At 38.4% G+C, this 17,986-nt stretch overlaps 1 protein-coding gene across 3 annotated transcripts in view; it reads right to left on the bottom strand.

Annotated features, from left to right (window-relative positions):
• Positions 1 to 17,986, bottom strand: part of LSAMP (limbic system associated membrane protein) — a 620,668-nt gene that overhangs the window by 8,994 nt on the left and 593,688 nt on the right. The window contains exon 8 of one of the 3 annotated variants that reach the window (XM_084873909.1): positions 5,370 to 5,402. The exons of the other annotated variants lie outside the window; for them this stretch is intronic. Coding sequence (XP_084730035.1) covers positions 5,370 to 5,402 — 33 coding nt within the window. The remainder of the gene's footprint in view (positions 1 to 5,369; positions 5,403 to 17,986) is intronic. 3 annotated transcript variants of the gene reach the window in all.

Raw genomic sequence — 17,986 nt, 5'->3', positions numbered from 1 at the left:
AAAAGAAATATTGGTGTGACTATAATTACGGGTCACTGAAGTTTTGAAGCACATATGCAGACGAATCGGTGTGAATGAGTGTATATGTGAGTGTGTGTTAAACTTATGGTGGTTCAAGTGCAATGAAGCATCTCTGGTATGTGAATGCTGTCAAAATTGTCAACAAACATACCAGATTAGAGGTAAAATTACAAGGAAAGTGTGGAATTCAGAAACATTCTTCTATTCTATGTTTTTTTTTTTTTTTTTTTTTTTTTTTTTTTTTTTTTTTTTTAAATAATAACAGCAACAACAACCAAACAAAATCAGTAGACAGTTAGGTAGCTCTTACTGCAAGGTACTGTTATAAATGCTTCACAAATACAAGCAGTCTACCATGTTGCGAGGCAGGTACTCAATGAGCCCAGTTTATAGGGAGGTAACAGAGGCAGAAAGAGATGAAACCCTTTGCATACATTTACACAGCTGCCAAGCTGGGGTTTTTACCCAGGCAGCTGGCTCCAGTCTTTGCCTGTCACTGCTACACGAGTTATCCAGCGAAGGGGTGCCGATGAGTCTCTTGGCCAACCTTTGGCAAGTGAAATTTGCCTTTGTTTAAAACAATACCCAGAGCAAACAAATCAACATGAAGACATCCATTGTCTTTTTTTAAAAAAGTGATTTCAATCGAATATTCAGATAAAATGGTATCTTTCAAATATTAAAAAATATTACTATAAAATATGAATATATACAAACTTTGAACAACATAGTTATAGTATAAATGAGCTTTATTATATGTAAAGATATAAAACTGCAGATTAAAATTTTAAATATTCAATCAATCTTTTAATTGTCTGAATGGCTATAGGATCATATTAATAGAAAGGCATGTTAGCTACCTTCAGGTTCATGCCTTTCTTGAGGAGTTAAGGTTCAAGAGGATGATGTTTTTGCATGAAGCACCTGATTAGGAATCATCATCAAAATTCAAGTTTTCTGAACCTTACCCACCCCCTACCTGTCTCCTCCCTATTTGGCCCTGAGATATCTTTAAGTTATCTTAATGGTAGCTCCTAGGGCTTCAGGCCTGATGGGTATTTTAGCACCTCTATATGCTGTAGGTGGCATGAGCTCAGTGGCACATTTGTTTGAATTAGTGTGTCAGTGAAGCAGAGAAAGAGTACACACAAACTTATACCATTCCTGGTTAAACAAATTTGATATAGGGATGCTGTGAAATAGAAAGACTCTATTTCTGCCTATTTCCTTAACTATATTTTTAGTGCTGGTACAGATAAGATTATCATAAGGTCCTGGGAAATCTAAAAAGCCTAGTCTTACCATTTAAAAAAATATATTTTATTGATATTTTACAGAGAGGAAGAGAGAGGGATAGAGAGTTAGAAATATCGATAAGAGAGATCATCGATCAGCTGCCTCTTGCACACCCACTACTGGGGATGAGCCCGCAACCAAGGTACATGCCATTGACCGGAATCTAACCCGGGACCTTTCAGTCAGCAGGCCGACACTCTATCCACTGAGCCAAACCGGTTTTGGCGGAGTCTTAGCATTTTTTTGAAGGGCAGTAAATATTTGAGAAAGCAAAAAAATCCATCATTGAACTATAGACATATATGAACCTAAATAAACATGTTTAACATAACATTTTGTTAATCATGTACATACATAGATACTACAGAAGAATGTTTTATTTTATTTTTATTTATTTATTTATTTATTTTAAAAATATATTTTATTGATTTTTTTTACAGAGAGGAAGGGAGAGAGATAGAGAGCTAGAAACATTGATGAGAGAGAGACATTGACCAGCTGCCTCCTGCACACCCCCCATCGGGGATGTACCTGCAACCAAGGCACATGCCCTTGACAGGAATCAAACCTGAGACCTTTTAGTCCATAGGCAGATGCTCTATCCACTGAGCCAAACCGGTTTCGGCACAGAAGAATATATTTTATATAAATATTCATATATATATATATATATATATATATATATATATATACACACACACACACACACACACACACACACATGATATACACTTGGTCTTTTCATACACATAATTGAGAGTAAACTGTCACTTTTACATGATATTCTATGTTACATATAGGGAATCCCAGTATAGGACTATTAATAATCTTTAATTTTATTCTTAATAAAATAATAACATAGTTGAAGTGAATTTTTTAGATCTGTCAATTATTATTTTTAAGTGCTTTCATGTAGCTATTTGATGCACTTATATGACTTGCTCTTTTCACAATTGGTTTTGAGAGTAAATAAATAGACTTGAAAAATGTGAAGGTAAATGGGAGACAGTTGGATAATCATCACAAGGGGCATGCAATTATCGATATGTATATATGACTGTGTAGGAGAGTACTTCAGTTAATGGCCATTTTGGGGAAAATAATCAGCCAAATCATCAATTATGTTTTAGTTCATAGTTATGAAATTTCTGCTTATTTGTGGAAATGCAAATGGTAAAACTTATTTCCCACACCAGATGGCCACGCTTAGCAAGTATTTTCCTATACAGATAGATAGAATGAAAGCAAGAGTGTGAAAACATGAATTAGCCTGAAGAATAGATGGGCAAATAAAACCATAATTCAAAAACTGCTACACGCTTATCACATAACACTCGAATATTATATCTTGATCTTCAGTCACATTCTATATGTGTGTATGTATATGTGTATGCACATGCTTACATGTGTGGTATCTAGTAGATATTTAACAAATGGTAGCAGAATCACTTATTGCTATTAACTATAAATATCTGGATTAGAGAAAGGCACAAAATACCCCTGAATCAAAGGGTTAAGTTTGTGAATTGGTCATGGCTTTCAATGTTTGACCCAGAGGGGCAAAATTCAGCTGCAGCAAGATTGAAAATCTTGAGACAACTCACCAGGTCTAGGTTCTCAACCCCAGGACAGGATGATAAATGAGATTGTGTCAAGGTGAATGCTGGATTACACTTTGCCATCATAATGCTTAAAAAGAGAATGTGTGACTCAGGACAAGATAGATACAACATCCTGAAATCGAGGAATGTTAGTATTTTTTTTGGCAAAGTGTATATACTACAAACCTGATGCAGGATGCTGAGCCAATTGACCAGTCTTTCAGTAAAATTCCAAAGAAAGAATAGGTGATTTTTTAACACCTTCTTCAAAGCACACACTCTTAGTGAAACTTTGTGATTCAAATTTGGACAAGACATTTCTGTTGATCTCCTGGGTAGTGAGGGCTCATTTTATTTATTTTATTTTTTATTTATTTTTTATATATTTTTATTAATTTTTTACAGAGAGGAAGGGAGAGGGATAAAGAGAAACATCAATGAGAGAGAGTCATCGATCAGCTGCCTCTTGCACACCCCCTATTGGAGACGTGCCTGCAACCAAGGTACATGCCCTTGACTGGAATCGAACCTGGGACCTTTCAGTCCGCAGGCCTGTGCTCTATCCACTGAGCCAAACCGGTTTTGGCAGTGAGGGCTCATTTTAAAGACTGGGGACTAGATGTATTCAACATAATCATTAGTCACACCCTCAGTGATAGTTGGAGATGGCTTTCATCCTCTAAACCATCTAGGTCAATCATAATTTTATTCCTGTACATAGTTCAGCCATACAAGAAAAGAGGGAAGGCCAGACAAGTTTAAGTTTGAATTACTTTTTATAATTACTAAGGGCTGACTGAGTGACTGAAAAACAAGACAAAAACTTAAACAATATAGTTATCACTTATTAAGTGAGAGAGAAGAAAAAAAAATCTCCCAAATCTCTCTTAAATATTATCCAGATAAGTACATAGGGGCCTGGGAAGCCATGTTTAATAAAAGGATGCTTGAAAAGGCTGACTTTGGCGCCACCTACTGTCCATATTCAGTCAGTTCAGCTTTCTCTGGCCAAATAAATTGAGAGTAGAAGGGGAGCTATAGTTGATGTTTTCCTTGAACACTGTGTCTTAGAATTAAATTTGGGCTCCTCCTACATAATTCTTTATGCATTATCTCCGGTCTCTGTAAAGTGAATTTTGGGTAGGGTTTCACAGTAAAGTTGTAATTATAACATTTTTTCCATCAAAACAGCATAAAATATTTTGCCATGCAAAATTCTAAAATTTTAGAACAATATTTATAATTCCTTTGTGTGACACTAGGAATTTATCTCGACAGTCTCTGGAAAAACACACACACACACACACACACACACACACACACACACACACACACACACACCCTGTACCTTATTTTTCCATTCACACCAAAGCCCTGAGGTATCCTATGTTCCACTACTTAAGATTCAACTTTAATAGATTATCATGGCGCTGGGGAGAGAAGGACTGAAGAGGGCAGTAGCTTAGATCTTTTTGCCCCAAATAATATTGGTTCTATGTATATATTTCTATTTGCCTCCTTCCTGCTGCCTTCTGTAGGGACTAGCTAGAGCTGAGATGACAAAATGCTGGCTCTTTCCTGAATAAGCAACTAAGTGTCCATAATCTCTGTGGTTCTTGGTCACTGGTGGGGTCTAAGTCCCCTAAGAATTGGTTTTCACTATTGATAATGATTTTCGTTGTTTCATCTCCTTTGAAGTTCAGAGAAGAAGACATCTTTATTGGAAACAACTACCAATCCAAGTGGGTGGCCATGAGGACTTAAGGAGGGTGGTGTTTGTGGCTCTGGTATAGAGATTTCTGTTGGACTTGTAAAGAGGTAATCGGTAATTGTTTGCATTTTAGGGTCCATTTTTTGAAGCTTTAAACTGAGTGCACTGTTGTTGCAGGGAAAAATACGTGAATTATGTGCCACATGGCGGATGGAAGTACATAGGGTAGTTGGAAGGCAATGCCTAGAAGATCCCAGCAGCCCTGATATACTACAGCAAAGTAAAGGTAGATGAAGACCTGGAAAATGCTGAGGCAGGAGGGAGTATTAAATTCTCAAGTCCTTCATTTTAGGAGACTCTGCTCTATTTTCCTTAGAAATATATCTACTTGAATAGCCAACAAGTAACAGAAAGTCAGTTCTATGTAATTGTGCAGTGAACATTTCCAAAAGTATAGCTCTGCAAGAATTAACCATGCGCACTTAAGATGAGGAAGGTGGGAGGGGGATCAGCAGCTCAGTTCCAGACATTCAAAAGTGAATAACTAAAGCAACAGAGTCGACATGGGTAGCATGGGCTTTTTGTGAAAGAGAAAGTTGCAATTTTGGAATAAATAGTGTTATGGAAATTATCTTCGCAAACTGTTGAGATGAAATAAACTCTACTATATAAGACCCTAACACACTGCTGTAGAATTTTAATTTTAACATGTAGAAGGTAATTAGAAATAAGAACCATACCTTTTTGCTTGGAGTGCACCGTCGTGCCAATTTCTAAAAAAGAAACATTTAGCAAAACAAAAACAGATAAATTTTTTTTCTTTTACCATTTGAGAATAAGCACAAAAGTAGCCTGGTACTCTCCACTGAAAGGAAAATGAGAGGAAAGGTGGAAAAGCATTCTAGTAGAATCACATATTGACAGAGATGGTATGATGAAAGAAAGGTATGTGGAAAAAGATTGGTTGGTTGGAACAAATGTTGTGCGTTTAGAGGTGGCAAAATCAATTTGTAACTACAAATACTTGGTGTCACATGTTATATGTGTAGACAAGTATAAGCACTCTTGAGTATGGCATGAAGATGAACTCTTGACTGCAATTTAGTGAAATGATAGAATATGTCTGGCTCCCAACACCATCCTACTATTTTGCCCTGGTTGGCTCCATTCTTTCTTTTCACTTAAAATGCTAAATGTGTTCCAACATTAAAGCTTTTGTACCTGCTGGGTCATCTGCTTGAGATGCTCTTTCCCTAGATCTCTGAATGGCTCACTCGGTCACATCCTTCAGATTTCTGCTAAACTGTTTTAGTTACCAGTTTAAGAAGGACTTCTCCCATCACTTTATCAAAAACCAATATCATGTTACTTTCTATTCTTTTACTCTGATTTATTAATATCAATAGCATTTAGCACTACTTGGCATCATGTTATGCATTTACTTAGTTGTGTGTAGAGAGTTTATCTTCTCCATTAGTTACTTCAGAGGGCAACAATAGCACCTATAATAATAGAAGTATAATGTGCTAATTAGACCAGACAGCTGAATGACCTTCTGCACAATGCTGCAGTGGTGGGGGCTGAGGCAGAAGTGGTTAGGAGTGATCAGGCAGGCAAGGGAGTGGTTAGGGGTGATCAGGCAGGCAGGTGAGTGGTTAGGGGTGACCAGGCAGGTAGGTGAGCAGTTAGGGGTATCAGGCAGGCAGGCAGAGGTGGTTAAGGGCAATCAGGCAGGCAGAGGAGTAGTTAGGGTCTACCAGGCAGGCAGGCAGGCGAGTGATTAGGGGTGATTAGGCAGGCAGACAAGTAGTTAGGGGTGATAATGCAGGAAGGCAGAGTGGTTAGGGGCGATCAGGCAAGCAGGTGAGTGTTTAGGAGCTAGCGGTCCTGGATTGCGAGAGGGTGCAGGCTGGACTGAGGGAACCCCCACCCCGTGCACGAATTTCATACGTGTGTGTGTGTGTGTGTGTGTGTGTGCATGAGTGTGTATGTATATATATATATATCTATATCTATATATATATATATATATATATATATATATATATATATAAAATTTTGTCAACCATTGTATCCCTAGTGCCTAAATTAGAGATTAGAGCCTGGCATGTAGTAGGTATTCAATACATATTTGTTGAATGTATAAATAAATCCCAGAATTGTTGAAGCTAAAATAGGTCAAATACTTGTATTTCCTTTTAAGTTGCCTTATCAACTAAACCACAATATGTTGAGATCTGTGCTAGTAGACGTCAATATGAAAACTCCATAGGATACCATTCTTAATCTGAGGACCAACAGAATAGTGGGTCAAATGCAAAAGCCCAAACTATAGCTGCAGAATGTGATTTTTTTCCTTCTTTTTGAAGACCAGGACATAACCTTGTGTCCCTGAATATGCTTTCTCTAAGAATTACATTAACTGGGTTCTGAAAACAAAGAGAGCCTTTTGAATTGAACATCTAGTGCACTCATTGTCTGTTTGAAACTTCTAGGATAAACACCCAAATCCTTAGCTGGGCACCCATGGCTCTGTCCCCTCTCCTCTCCAGCCTCATCAATGTTCATCTTCTGTGCAATCCAGACCATGAGCCTTCCTTAATTTCTCTGGCCTAGGGCTGATGGCCCAATAATATTTCTACTAGAAATTTCAGTCATCCTCCAGAATTCAGTTATAACTTCCAGAGGGAAGATAGTCTTCTTGGTAAAATAAACTCCCTATATTTCTGCTCTCCTTTGTTACACTCATCTCGGTTTTAATTTCAAGTATATGTGTCTGAAGTTCTGATTAACACTTCACTACGTGACTGTGGATGCTGTGGAAGCAGGGGCCGTGTTCGTTACGTTCCCTGTTGGAGCACAACCAGTACAGGAAGGCACTCTGAATGCTCACTGGGCCACAAGAGAAGATCTGGAATCACTGAAATATGAGAAAAATAAATATGCCAAGCACCCTCCTAACAGATGATCTGAAACTGTTAAAAACAACGGAGAACCTGAGTAGCTGTAGTCTTTATTCTCTGATTTAGCACAAATGGGCCAGGTCCGCAGAAGGAGGTCTGCAGAGTTTCTAAGGTTTGGTGCCATTGATGAATCCTCTCCCTCACAGATTTTTCATTCGGCTATCCAAAGAAAGCCACATGGCTATAAGAAGAGCACAATTGTCCTAGTGTCTGAAGTCTTAAAAATGTTTGGCTGTGATTCAGCATTAGCAAAACTAGGGTCAGCCAGGCTATTCATAAGAGCCAGCTTTGACTACACCTGGAAACAGTTCCCCTAGACTGGTCGGATGTGGGGTGGATGTGGAGGCCCAGTGTGAATGTTCCACTGTATCACCATTCCTGATGGACCTCCAGATGCTCTTCTGAAGATGCTCGGTCATCAGCACCTGCCCTTAGTCCTCAAAGAGCTAATCTGTTACCTGCAGAAGTATTGAAGTCTTTTGCATGAACGCCCAAACAGAGGATGGCGGGAGAATTCTGTTCCTTTCTGAGCAGAAGCCTGCAACTGATGTCACTCTCACCACAGACATGCAGCCAGTTTCCATCAAGATATGAAACACTGATCTCCACCTGTTGACCTCACTGATCATCTGCCCATTGATGTTCTAATTGTATATTAAACACACCACCAGCTGTGTTTTTATTTTCACAATACCTTCTCTGACTACTATTCCTGAAATCCACATATTGCCTTAAAATTGTTGAAAAGGCACTATTAAAATATGCTCATCACAATATGTGGCCCAGAGAAGCAAACCAGTTACCCAGTGTCACACAGCCTGAGTCAGAGTTGAGACTGTAATTCAAGGTTTCCAGTACTCCAGCCAGGACTCTATTCATTATTCCTCAATACTATCCCGGTATTTTTCTGAAATCAAGGCTATGTCTATAGTCTAAACATCTCTGGGACATTGATATGATTCAGATTTGACTGGGGAGAGTTTGGCTCTGCTCTTATATGCAAAGCAAAACTTCCCTTCTTTCTTGGGACAAGCCTTTTTCTTAGAATTTGTAAGAACCTCTTAAGATCTCAGAGTGGTGCTCTTCACCCAAAGGAGCTTACTTCCTGATGGTAGCATCTTTATATAAAGAACACTTGGTTTCCCCTGGTCCACAAGGAATAACTGCAAGCTATTGTTCAGAATCCTGGGCAGATAGAAAGACCAATGGCTTTGCTTAAAATAGAAAAAAAAAATACTTAACCTCTTTTTGCCTCAGTAGCATCACCTGTAAAATAAGTTTAATCAACATGCTCCTTATAAATTTGTTTTATCAATTATATAAATTATCATACTACGCTTAGAATGCTGCCAGACACATACTAAGTGATAAATAAACAAGAGTTGTCAGATTTGGGGTAAAATACCTCCTACAGAGAAATATCAGTGAAAATTTGGAGAAGCTAACACACTAAAGTGATAGGGAAGCAGACTGGTCAGGCAGCATTGTGATCAGCAATCACGGGGTTAACCAGTCACTGGTAAAGGCTTGGGTGCGAGTCTCTATGGTCTAAACAGATCTCTAATCAATTAAAAAGAGCTCATTAAAAGAAGAATATAAAAGTATTGGAAAATGTCATACTCTAAAATCATACAAAATATGCATTTGCTTGAAAACCTTTAATAAGCAAATTAGCTTACCAGCTAAATTTTAGGAAGTCCTCCTTATTGCAATGAATGAACTGGTTTGTGAAATTCTAATGATATTAATATTTTGAAATCCATATGTCTTTAGGAAAAGGGGTGGAGTGCTTATGTGGTACTATTATTTTCTATTTATCATATTCTGTTGGAATAGAACATTATTCTTTTGAGGAGCAAAATCCTGATTTTTTTCTCGTGTTTGTCACACATGTGCCCACTTTGTTTTGCTAAGAAAGAGGTGTTTAGTCATGTAACAATTTCTTTCTCACAGAGGAATGCCATAACTGCCACCATAAGAACAGCTGCACACCAGAAGCTGTGGAGCTGATTTCTTTTTTGTGTCTGGCTCTTTGAAAATCTGGTTGTGTGCTGCCATCTTGTGTCAATACTAAGACATAGTTCTAGGTACTGTCTAAAAGAACCGCCCATGTCCACCAGGTGGCAGTAATTGAAAAAATAAAAGCAACATTTCTTTTTTTCAGTCAGGGCAGGACCTAAATGTTACTTTCCAAAAGAAAGTCTTTCCTATTCTTATAGTCAAGAAAAAAAAAAAATTAATTCTTAACAACTAAAAAATATTATTCTTTTTCTAGTGCAAAGTTCTAGAGAAAAACAGCCTTGCCAGGAATATTATTTCTGTATGCATTCCCTGGACATACTCATTAGACTAAACCTAAAACATATAATATTTATGCCTTTTAAGGAAAATACCTCTCTACATATATATCTTGCTTTAGGAAACACATTTAACAAGTAAGTGTGGCAGTGCAGGTCCAAATAATAAAATAAAAAGATAAATATACTGTAGCTATACAATGGATAAAACTTTGGGGAGTCTAGTACAGAGAAAGTTCTAGAATTCTCTGGAAACATTATTAGCATGTGCCTAGGTATTACCTTATGATGAGAGGCTACAAGGAGGCAATGGGGAAAGAATCAACACTAGAAAAGGGAAGTGCCTTCACAAATTTATTCAAGCTAACTTGTTTTTGACTTTTGACTTTTGATTTTCGGAGAGTCTACATACATCCATGTTAGACAACCTGCAGCATTAAAAAGAGCTGATTCAGTCTTTCTCGTGGACACAGACGATGTCCTCCTGTTCACTACTGTAGCCTCAGCTCAGTATTTCTCTATCACAGACTAAGTGTCCCATAGATTTGCTGAATAAATATCCAGAGTGCATGAATGAATAATGAATCAATGAATTAAAGCCTCAAGAGCTGCCCTAACTGATCCTCGGCAGGGGAAGATCCTAGTCTCCTTTTGGAACCAGCATTCCTTAATCCTAAAGAAAAGTTCCTGTTGGGAATTCAGCCATTTGAAGAGTCATGTGGGGCCAGGAGGCCCTTTCATCAGTCTCCACATCCTGGAGGTACAACATTTTCTGGAGGTTGTGTTTTATTTAAGAATATTCTCATGGCTAACTGAAATCTAAAACCTTAGAAAATAAAAAACCCAAGCTCATTTTTTTTGTTCAGAGGCTAGAAGACTTATTCCCTCTCTTACTTTTAATCTCATATAAAGTGGTATGGTTAGCCTCTCTCTCTCTCTCTCTCTCTCTCTCTCTTTCTCTTTCTCTCTCTCTCCCTCTCTGAAAGTGAGTATTGTGAAGATGAGAGATGCTTCCTTAGTGACTCTAGAATTTATAGTTTGGTAACTCCTTATTACCTGAGAAAATTTTCATATCCATGTTTATGAGCAATTTTGGCATTTGCCTGCATTGCATTTTATCTGGGAGAGGAAATGAGGGCACAACAATCCCATAAAAAGAATAATTGATTTTTTCAGTGCTTTGACTCTTGATAGTTTCCCTCCAGTCCTGTGCTTATATGCATTCATTCCTGCCCACATGTAGGATATGCAGAGTTTGGGGGTTCATATTGTTTGCATAGTTTTTCTAATTCCAGGGTGTATACTTGGACATAAATAGATTTTTTAAACCTCCTATAGCCATTTGAATAAGGAAACATTCTCCCTTCTGTGTATGGCACAGCTCTTTCCAGAAGGCCAGTCTTCTAAACAGGCTTTAAAAATGACTTATCAGAGAACTAAAATAATTAATGACACCTTTTTTTTTCTTTTTTTTTTTTCTAGAATTAGTAAGAGTGCCTGTTTAGGGGAGAGGGAAGGTCCAGATTCACTAAGGACTGTATGCTCCAGTCACCTGGAAAGAGTGAGAAAGGGGTGGGGTTAAAATCATGGAATTTAATCAAAGAAACAAAGGAGAAGATGCCAGTGCTGCTGCTGTCTCCCTCACCACTGCCAAGGACCTGCAGGGTGACATTTGTAACATCCTCCACGGAATTTTTGTTTTTTGTGCTCTGATTCATTTTTTTTCTTTTTGCCAAGGTTTTGAAAAATAAAACTTTTGTTAATACAGTGGCTTAAAATGGGGATATTTTTAGCTTAACAATAACCCACAACCTTCGGACCAACTAAAAGGGATATTTTTATTAATTTCATTTTCAAAGCCACACTTTGCGAGTTATTAATTTCTTTCTCAAAGTTGGTTTTTTTTGTTTTTGTTTTTTTACTGTACTCAGAGACTTTAGGGGTTAGCAATTTCTATTTACTTGTATAATAATAATAATTTTTCTTATTTTTATTTTGACATAGAAAAGGATATGCCTGTGATTTCTGTTTGGATTGTCAGAGGTTTTTTATTTTTATTTTTTTTCCTCCCATGAATATATTCATGTTGTAAAAACTCTAATGCCTAATATTTCTAGAGTCATGTGCTCTGAGAATCACTAATCTTTCTAGGTCCAGCTCAGGGAGAAAAAGTCAAAATACAGAAATAGGTCTAAACCTCAACATTAAGGTTATTCATGCTTGTGTGTGTTGCTAACTACTAAGAGAATTTGTCAACTTGGTTTGGAAAATGAAGAAGCCTTAGCATGTCATCAATGTTGAGAAATGGAGTTGGCCTTCCTTAGCTAGATTTGGGTTAAAATCTAGTTACACTTTACTTTTAAATATTTATACAAACTTTTGTATTACAGTTGACTTCAAATGTTTCATGCTATTTGGGGAGTGTCAGGGACATAAATGATCGACCAGAATATTGGTCACCTTAGACATATAATGATAACTCCTTGTTGAATGAGTGAATAAATCCAAACCAAATCTAATGCTGACATAATTTCTCCTTATATAATGTAAGTAAAATATTTGAGACTCACTCCTTATTCTCATTATTAGTGGGCCAACTATCTATAGACCAAATGTCCTATACTGAAGAGAATTAAAAAAAAAAAAGTAAAAAGTCATTTCATTAAAAAAAAAAAAAAGACAAATTTACACAAGGAAAATGTTAATACATCAATTCAGAGAGAGCATGTAGGAGCTCCCACATTTGAAAGCGGATTCTGACTGTAAATCCTGCAGGTGACACAAGGCAAATCTCTTGTGAGTTAAAGAAATCTCCTGAGAAAGTAAGTCAGGTTTGATTTAGGACCTAGAATTGCTGAGAGGGGGCCTGTCACTGGGGGGAGCCCTGGGCCAGGCAGGAGGCTGTGAGGGGGCCTGTCACTGAGTGGGGAGCCCTGGGCCAGGCAGGAGGCTGTGAGGGGGCCTGTCACTGGGGGGAGCCCTGGGCCAGGCAGGAGGCTGTGAGGGGGCCTGTCACTGGGGGGGGGGGAAGGGGGGAGCCCTGGGCCAGGCAGGAGGCTGTGAGTGCCTGTCACTGAGTGGGAACCCAGGACCAGGCAGAAGAGCGGCTGCTGTGCCGGCCTCAGCCATGGCCTTGAACAAGTCACAGAAGCATGAGCAGCCTGAGAGAGAGCAGAACACAGAGGACAGTTTAGATATTTTCATATGAATGTTTTATAGAACACTGGCAGCTCCCACATTCAGACAAAACATTTGTTTATATCAAATCAATGATATTATCTCTGAGGAAGGAGCTAATGTATGATCTTTATTTTCTTCTTTATCGTTTCATAAATTTTCAAGTTTTTCCTTAATGGAAATGCATAACCCTTATTATCAGAATAGAAAACTATGTACAAAGATAAATCAAGGCATTAAAAATACCCTCTTTGTCTGTGGAAAGTTAATGATCAGTTTCTGATTTATTTGACTTTGGGTTGACATTACAAAACTGAATTTCTTCTCAACACTCCCTAACTTTTTAGTTGGCTGGTATCATATAGTAAAGCCAAAGAGAAGCTAAGATAGGTGAGGTCTAATTTTTGTAACAAACATTGCCCTAACAGTATGAAATAAGATGCAATAAAAAATGTATCATATGGATTTATGAGGTCCTTCTAACTGTAGGCTCAATGCAAGTGCCCCGTAGAGGTGCATGGTTTGACTTTAATAGCCTGGGCTTTGCTCAGTGGCAATATGCACTGTCCCAGAAGGTACAGTCTCACCAACATAAAAAGAGGGCTTCATCAAGGCTTTTACCCAAGTCAGCTTTCTCAGATCTTGCAGGCTTCTCATTTAGCCTTAGAGGTCTACTTTTTAATAATCAATGAATTAGGATGGTAGCGAATGCTTGAGGCTAAGTTTAATACAGTGGTTTCCCTGGGCCATTTCACCCCAAATCTGTGTAAGGTTAGTAAACTCATTTGAATCAAGTGTCAGATAAGATATTAGGGTCGGATATGCAGTTTCTGTCTTAAAGAAACAAGTCTTGCCCTCTTGCCCAGAATATACCCATTGCATCTGTGGGTACTAGCCTGGCCTTCTAACCCTTGTTGGAATTAATGACCAGTCATCTCCTAATTCAATGAGATTAAGAATTACCTCCAAACTCCAAGTTTACTCAGTTGTTGCTGCAATGTAGCCTATATTTTTTCGTGTTTAAAAACATACATTTTACAGCCTTTCAGGACTTCATTCATTTTACTTGCTAATAAAGATTAAAGACATAGGTTTGGGTAGGTCTCTAGAGATTTTCATTCTTCCTGGTTTTCTTTCTTTTTTTCTGTGTCTCTGAGGAAGGAGCTTATATGTGATCCTCAAATTCATTTTAAAATACATTTTAGATTTACATTCCAAGGGTTTCAAGACTATCTTTAATCTAAAGTGTATTTTTACTTTTTGTATATTTCAAAATAAAAGAACATTCAAATACCATGAAACGTGGTAACTGGCCTATGGAATTTGAATGTAGAGAAAACAAGTGAATTTATGAGATTTCCTGGGGGTTTTAAGGCTCTTGGAAATAAGAAGATAAGGAATTTAAAATGGTGGGATTTGCCTAGTTACCCTTGGACTTGCATACATGGCACTCACCGCCATAGTCGCCATAGTGCAGATTGAGTAAAGACAGGTCTGCTGTGGCCCCCATCGGGCACCAGGAGGCCTCAGTGGTTTATCTTTGACTCCAAACATAACATGACAGACAGGTTCTGGGCCAGCTCCTGGGAAACACTGAAGGCTCCTTACAACTGGCTCATCCCATAAAATAAAATAAAATAAAATAAAATAAAATAAAATAAAATAAAATAAAATAAAATAAAATAAAATAAAATAAAATAAAATAAAATAAAAACCTACCATTCAGCCTCCATATTGAAAGACTGGAAGTTCTCTGTAGAGATTCTGCCAGATCGTGGGCTCTCAGTATCCAGAAAACTCATCCAGGATAGTGCCCGCTACCACACAGTGTGAGCATGGGTACATGTCTGTACAGGCCAGCTTTCTTGTCCTAAGAGTAACAGGTGGAAATGCTGGTGCCCTTTCCTTTAACTCCATTGGCTTGCCTTTTTTTTTTTTTCTTTTTTTTTTTTTTTTAAACAGACCAGATACAAATGAAGAGAAGTAATAAATTCTTAGAGCAAAAAATATGTTTTTTTTCCCAGATTTCTACAATAAATTAGACTTAATATTGTTTGTCTCCCTTTGGATTTTAGACCTTGGTATGTATAATACTAGAATGTTCGGCCCCTCTTTTCCTTCTCTTCTTCTACCTTTTAATTTCACTTTCACCTGGAAGCTTTCTGACCCACCTAGGCTCACTGAGGTGCTCCTGTTCTATGCTCCCCAAATACCACACAGGTGGTATAAACTCAACCAAGCATTTTGTGATTGCTTAGTTCACCACCTGCTGCCCACCTGTAAGCTCTATTAGCACAGTGGCTGTGTCTTGCTCATTTGCCACAGTCCTCCAGAGACCCAGCTCTGAGCTTGGCCATAGAAAGTACTAGGATAGTTTTTAGTTTTGTGTGTGCATGCGTGTGTGTGTGTGTGTGTGTGTGTGTGTGTGTGTTGTAAGTGAACGAAGGGTGTAATTAAAATCACTATCAAATAAACTTAACCTGTGCCAGAAACTAGTTTTTCACTGCCCATCAAGAATGAAGGCTCTTTCTTGTGTTCCTAATGATTAGATGTCATAAGGAAAAGAAAATGTAAACTCTAAAAGAAACTCTACAAAGCAAAAGCCAGTGGAGAGTACACCTAAGTGCAGAAAAGAAGTCCTACTATTTACTGAATGACTTAAAGCGGAGGGGTTGATCCTCTAGGGCAGTGGTCAGCAAACTCATTAGTCAACAGAGCCAAATATAAACAGTACAACGATTGAAATTTCTTTTGAGAGACAAATTTTTTAAACTTAAACTTCTTCTAACACCACTTCTTCAAAATAGACTCACCCAGGCTGTGGTATTTTGTGGAAGAGCCACACTCAAGGGGCCAAAGAGCTGCATGTTGCTCGCGAGCCGCAGTTTGCCAACCACGGCTCTAAGGAAGACCAACCTCCAATATTGTTCTATCCTTTTCAGCTCTGCAGCACTGAGCAGCTTTCGATGATGAACTTACCTGCGTTCTGGAACTCCAGAGCAAAGCTCACACGTTGCTCTCTAACTTGTTATTCAACAAAGAGAGGTACAAGCTACTGCTTGGTTTCTTTTGTTTAAGCTGTTTCTGCTCTCTAAACACCCCCTGCTTCCCAAGTCATACAAAATCACATGTATACTTTCCAACACAGAACATGGCTGGGAATGCTTGGTGCTGTGTGGACCGAAGAGGTTGGGATGGCACACAGAATGGACACTCGGCCTAGGCACAGCGACCTCCTTCTGCTGTCTTTTAAAAGTTCGTTTTGTTTTGTTTTTATTGATGTTAGAGAAGAAGGGGAAAGGATAGGGAGAAACATCAATGATGAGAGAGAATCACTGATTGGCTACCTCTTGAATGCCCCACACTGGGGATCCAGCCCGCAACCTGAGCATGTGTCTTTGGCCAGAATCAAACCTGGGACCCTTTAGTCCACAGGCTGGTGCTCTATCCACTGAGCCAAACAGCTAGGTCTGCTGTTTTTTGTTTTTTTTTTAACCACAAGATGCTGTGGTTGCCTCCAAACAATGTCCCTTTAGGCTAGTAAAAAGTTAAAAGGCAAGGCTTATAAGATGAGTGGTTAAGTGAATCTCTGCTATGAAGAATAGGGCAGATAAAGTAGAAAGGATGGACAGCTATGATTTACAGTAAAAGTACCCTGTTAGTGGTGTTAAAATATACACAAGTGTTACAGAGAAGGGGTGTTTTCTTTTACAATCAGCACAGTAAACTATGGTGGTGCTTGGCCCTCCATGGTCCAATTAGAAAGCACGACAAATGGCTTGTAAAGTCTCTCTCTGCACCCACTGATTTATGGTTTATGTAAGCTGACAATTCTTCGTGGAGTCTTAGTGAGTGGTCTGCTTACTCCCTTCATGCATCTGGGTCCATATGAGCACCTTAAATCGGAAATTCAAACTCACATGTCCTGCTGTGTTCTTACTTGGCAGGTGTTTCTTCACAGCAGTATACTGTATAGGGGACATGTAAGGTGGGGCCACTTACGCTGATTCTCCCCCACGCAAAGGCTCCTTTGATTTAATACCGACAAATGACTTGTGATGATGAAAGACCATTGTGAGGGCAGAGTGAGTGCATAAGGCGAGTTGTTACTAAGGTTAATTTGTGTCTTGCCTCTTCAGAAGTAGATGTTTCCTCCAGACAAAGGGAATGGCGGCTTTGCGGTGCTTGCATGACTGACAACCAGTGTTAAGATGTGAATATCAATACTACCAAAACTTTTCCTTGTTTTTTTTTTTTCTTTTGAAGGATGTCAAAGAAAAGGTATACATGTAAATGCAAGGTGAATACAGTGGAAAATGTGGAGAAAAAGAAAATCAAGAAATACAAACCAGGAATGAGAATTTCAAATGAAAAATAAAGAAAACCAAGGGGAAGACTAAAATTTAAGTTTATACTTTTGGTGGCTATGATATGACATTTATCAGGGGCTGAGGTTGTGTTGATGACATAATCCTTGGGAGACTATGTGCTATTTTTTTTCTTTTTGACTCTAACTAGTCCCACTTCCTTTAAGGACTCCTGCTCCACACAGTGTCTCTGAACCCAGAGCAAAGGTCTCACAGAAAGGACCTCTTCCTAGCTATAACCACCAATGCCGCTCACAATAGACTGTTGCCCTATTGCTAAATGGCTTACAGATGCAAACACAAAGGCAAGTTCTAATGGGGCTGCACTTTAAAGTCTAGAGGGGCCTGCACCAGCTTTTTCTGTCCATTCAAGATCCTGGTCTTCTCACCCTTCCGTGCAGCATGCCAACATTTTTTCTGTTGCAAATTTCATTGAGCTCTTCTTAGACAGCATTATTCCTTTTAATTAAAAAGACAAGACTGTCAATTACTTAAACATAATCCTCAAATGTAATTGTTACTTTGAGAGATTTCCCTCCTATAAATCTCATAA

The sequence above is a fragment of the Pipistrellus hanaki genome (genome assembly GCF_964339955.1).
Source record: "Pipistrellus hanaki genome assembly, chromosome: 2".
Classification (NCBI taxonomy): domain Eukaryota; kingdom Metazoa; phylum Chordata; class Mammalia; order Chiroptera; family Vespertilionidae; genus Pipistrellus; species Pipistrellus hanaki.
The sequence above is the reverse complement of the archived record's forward strand: the minus strand, read 5'-3'. Positions and strand labels throughout refer to the sequence as shown.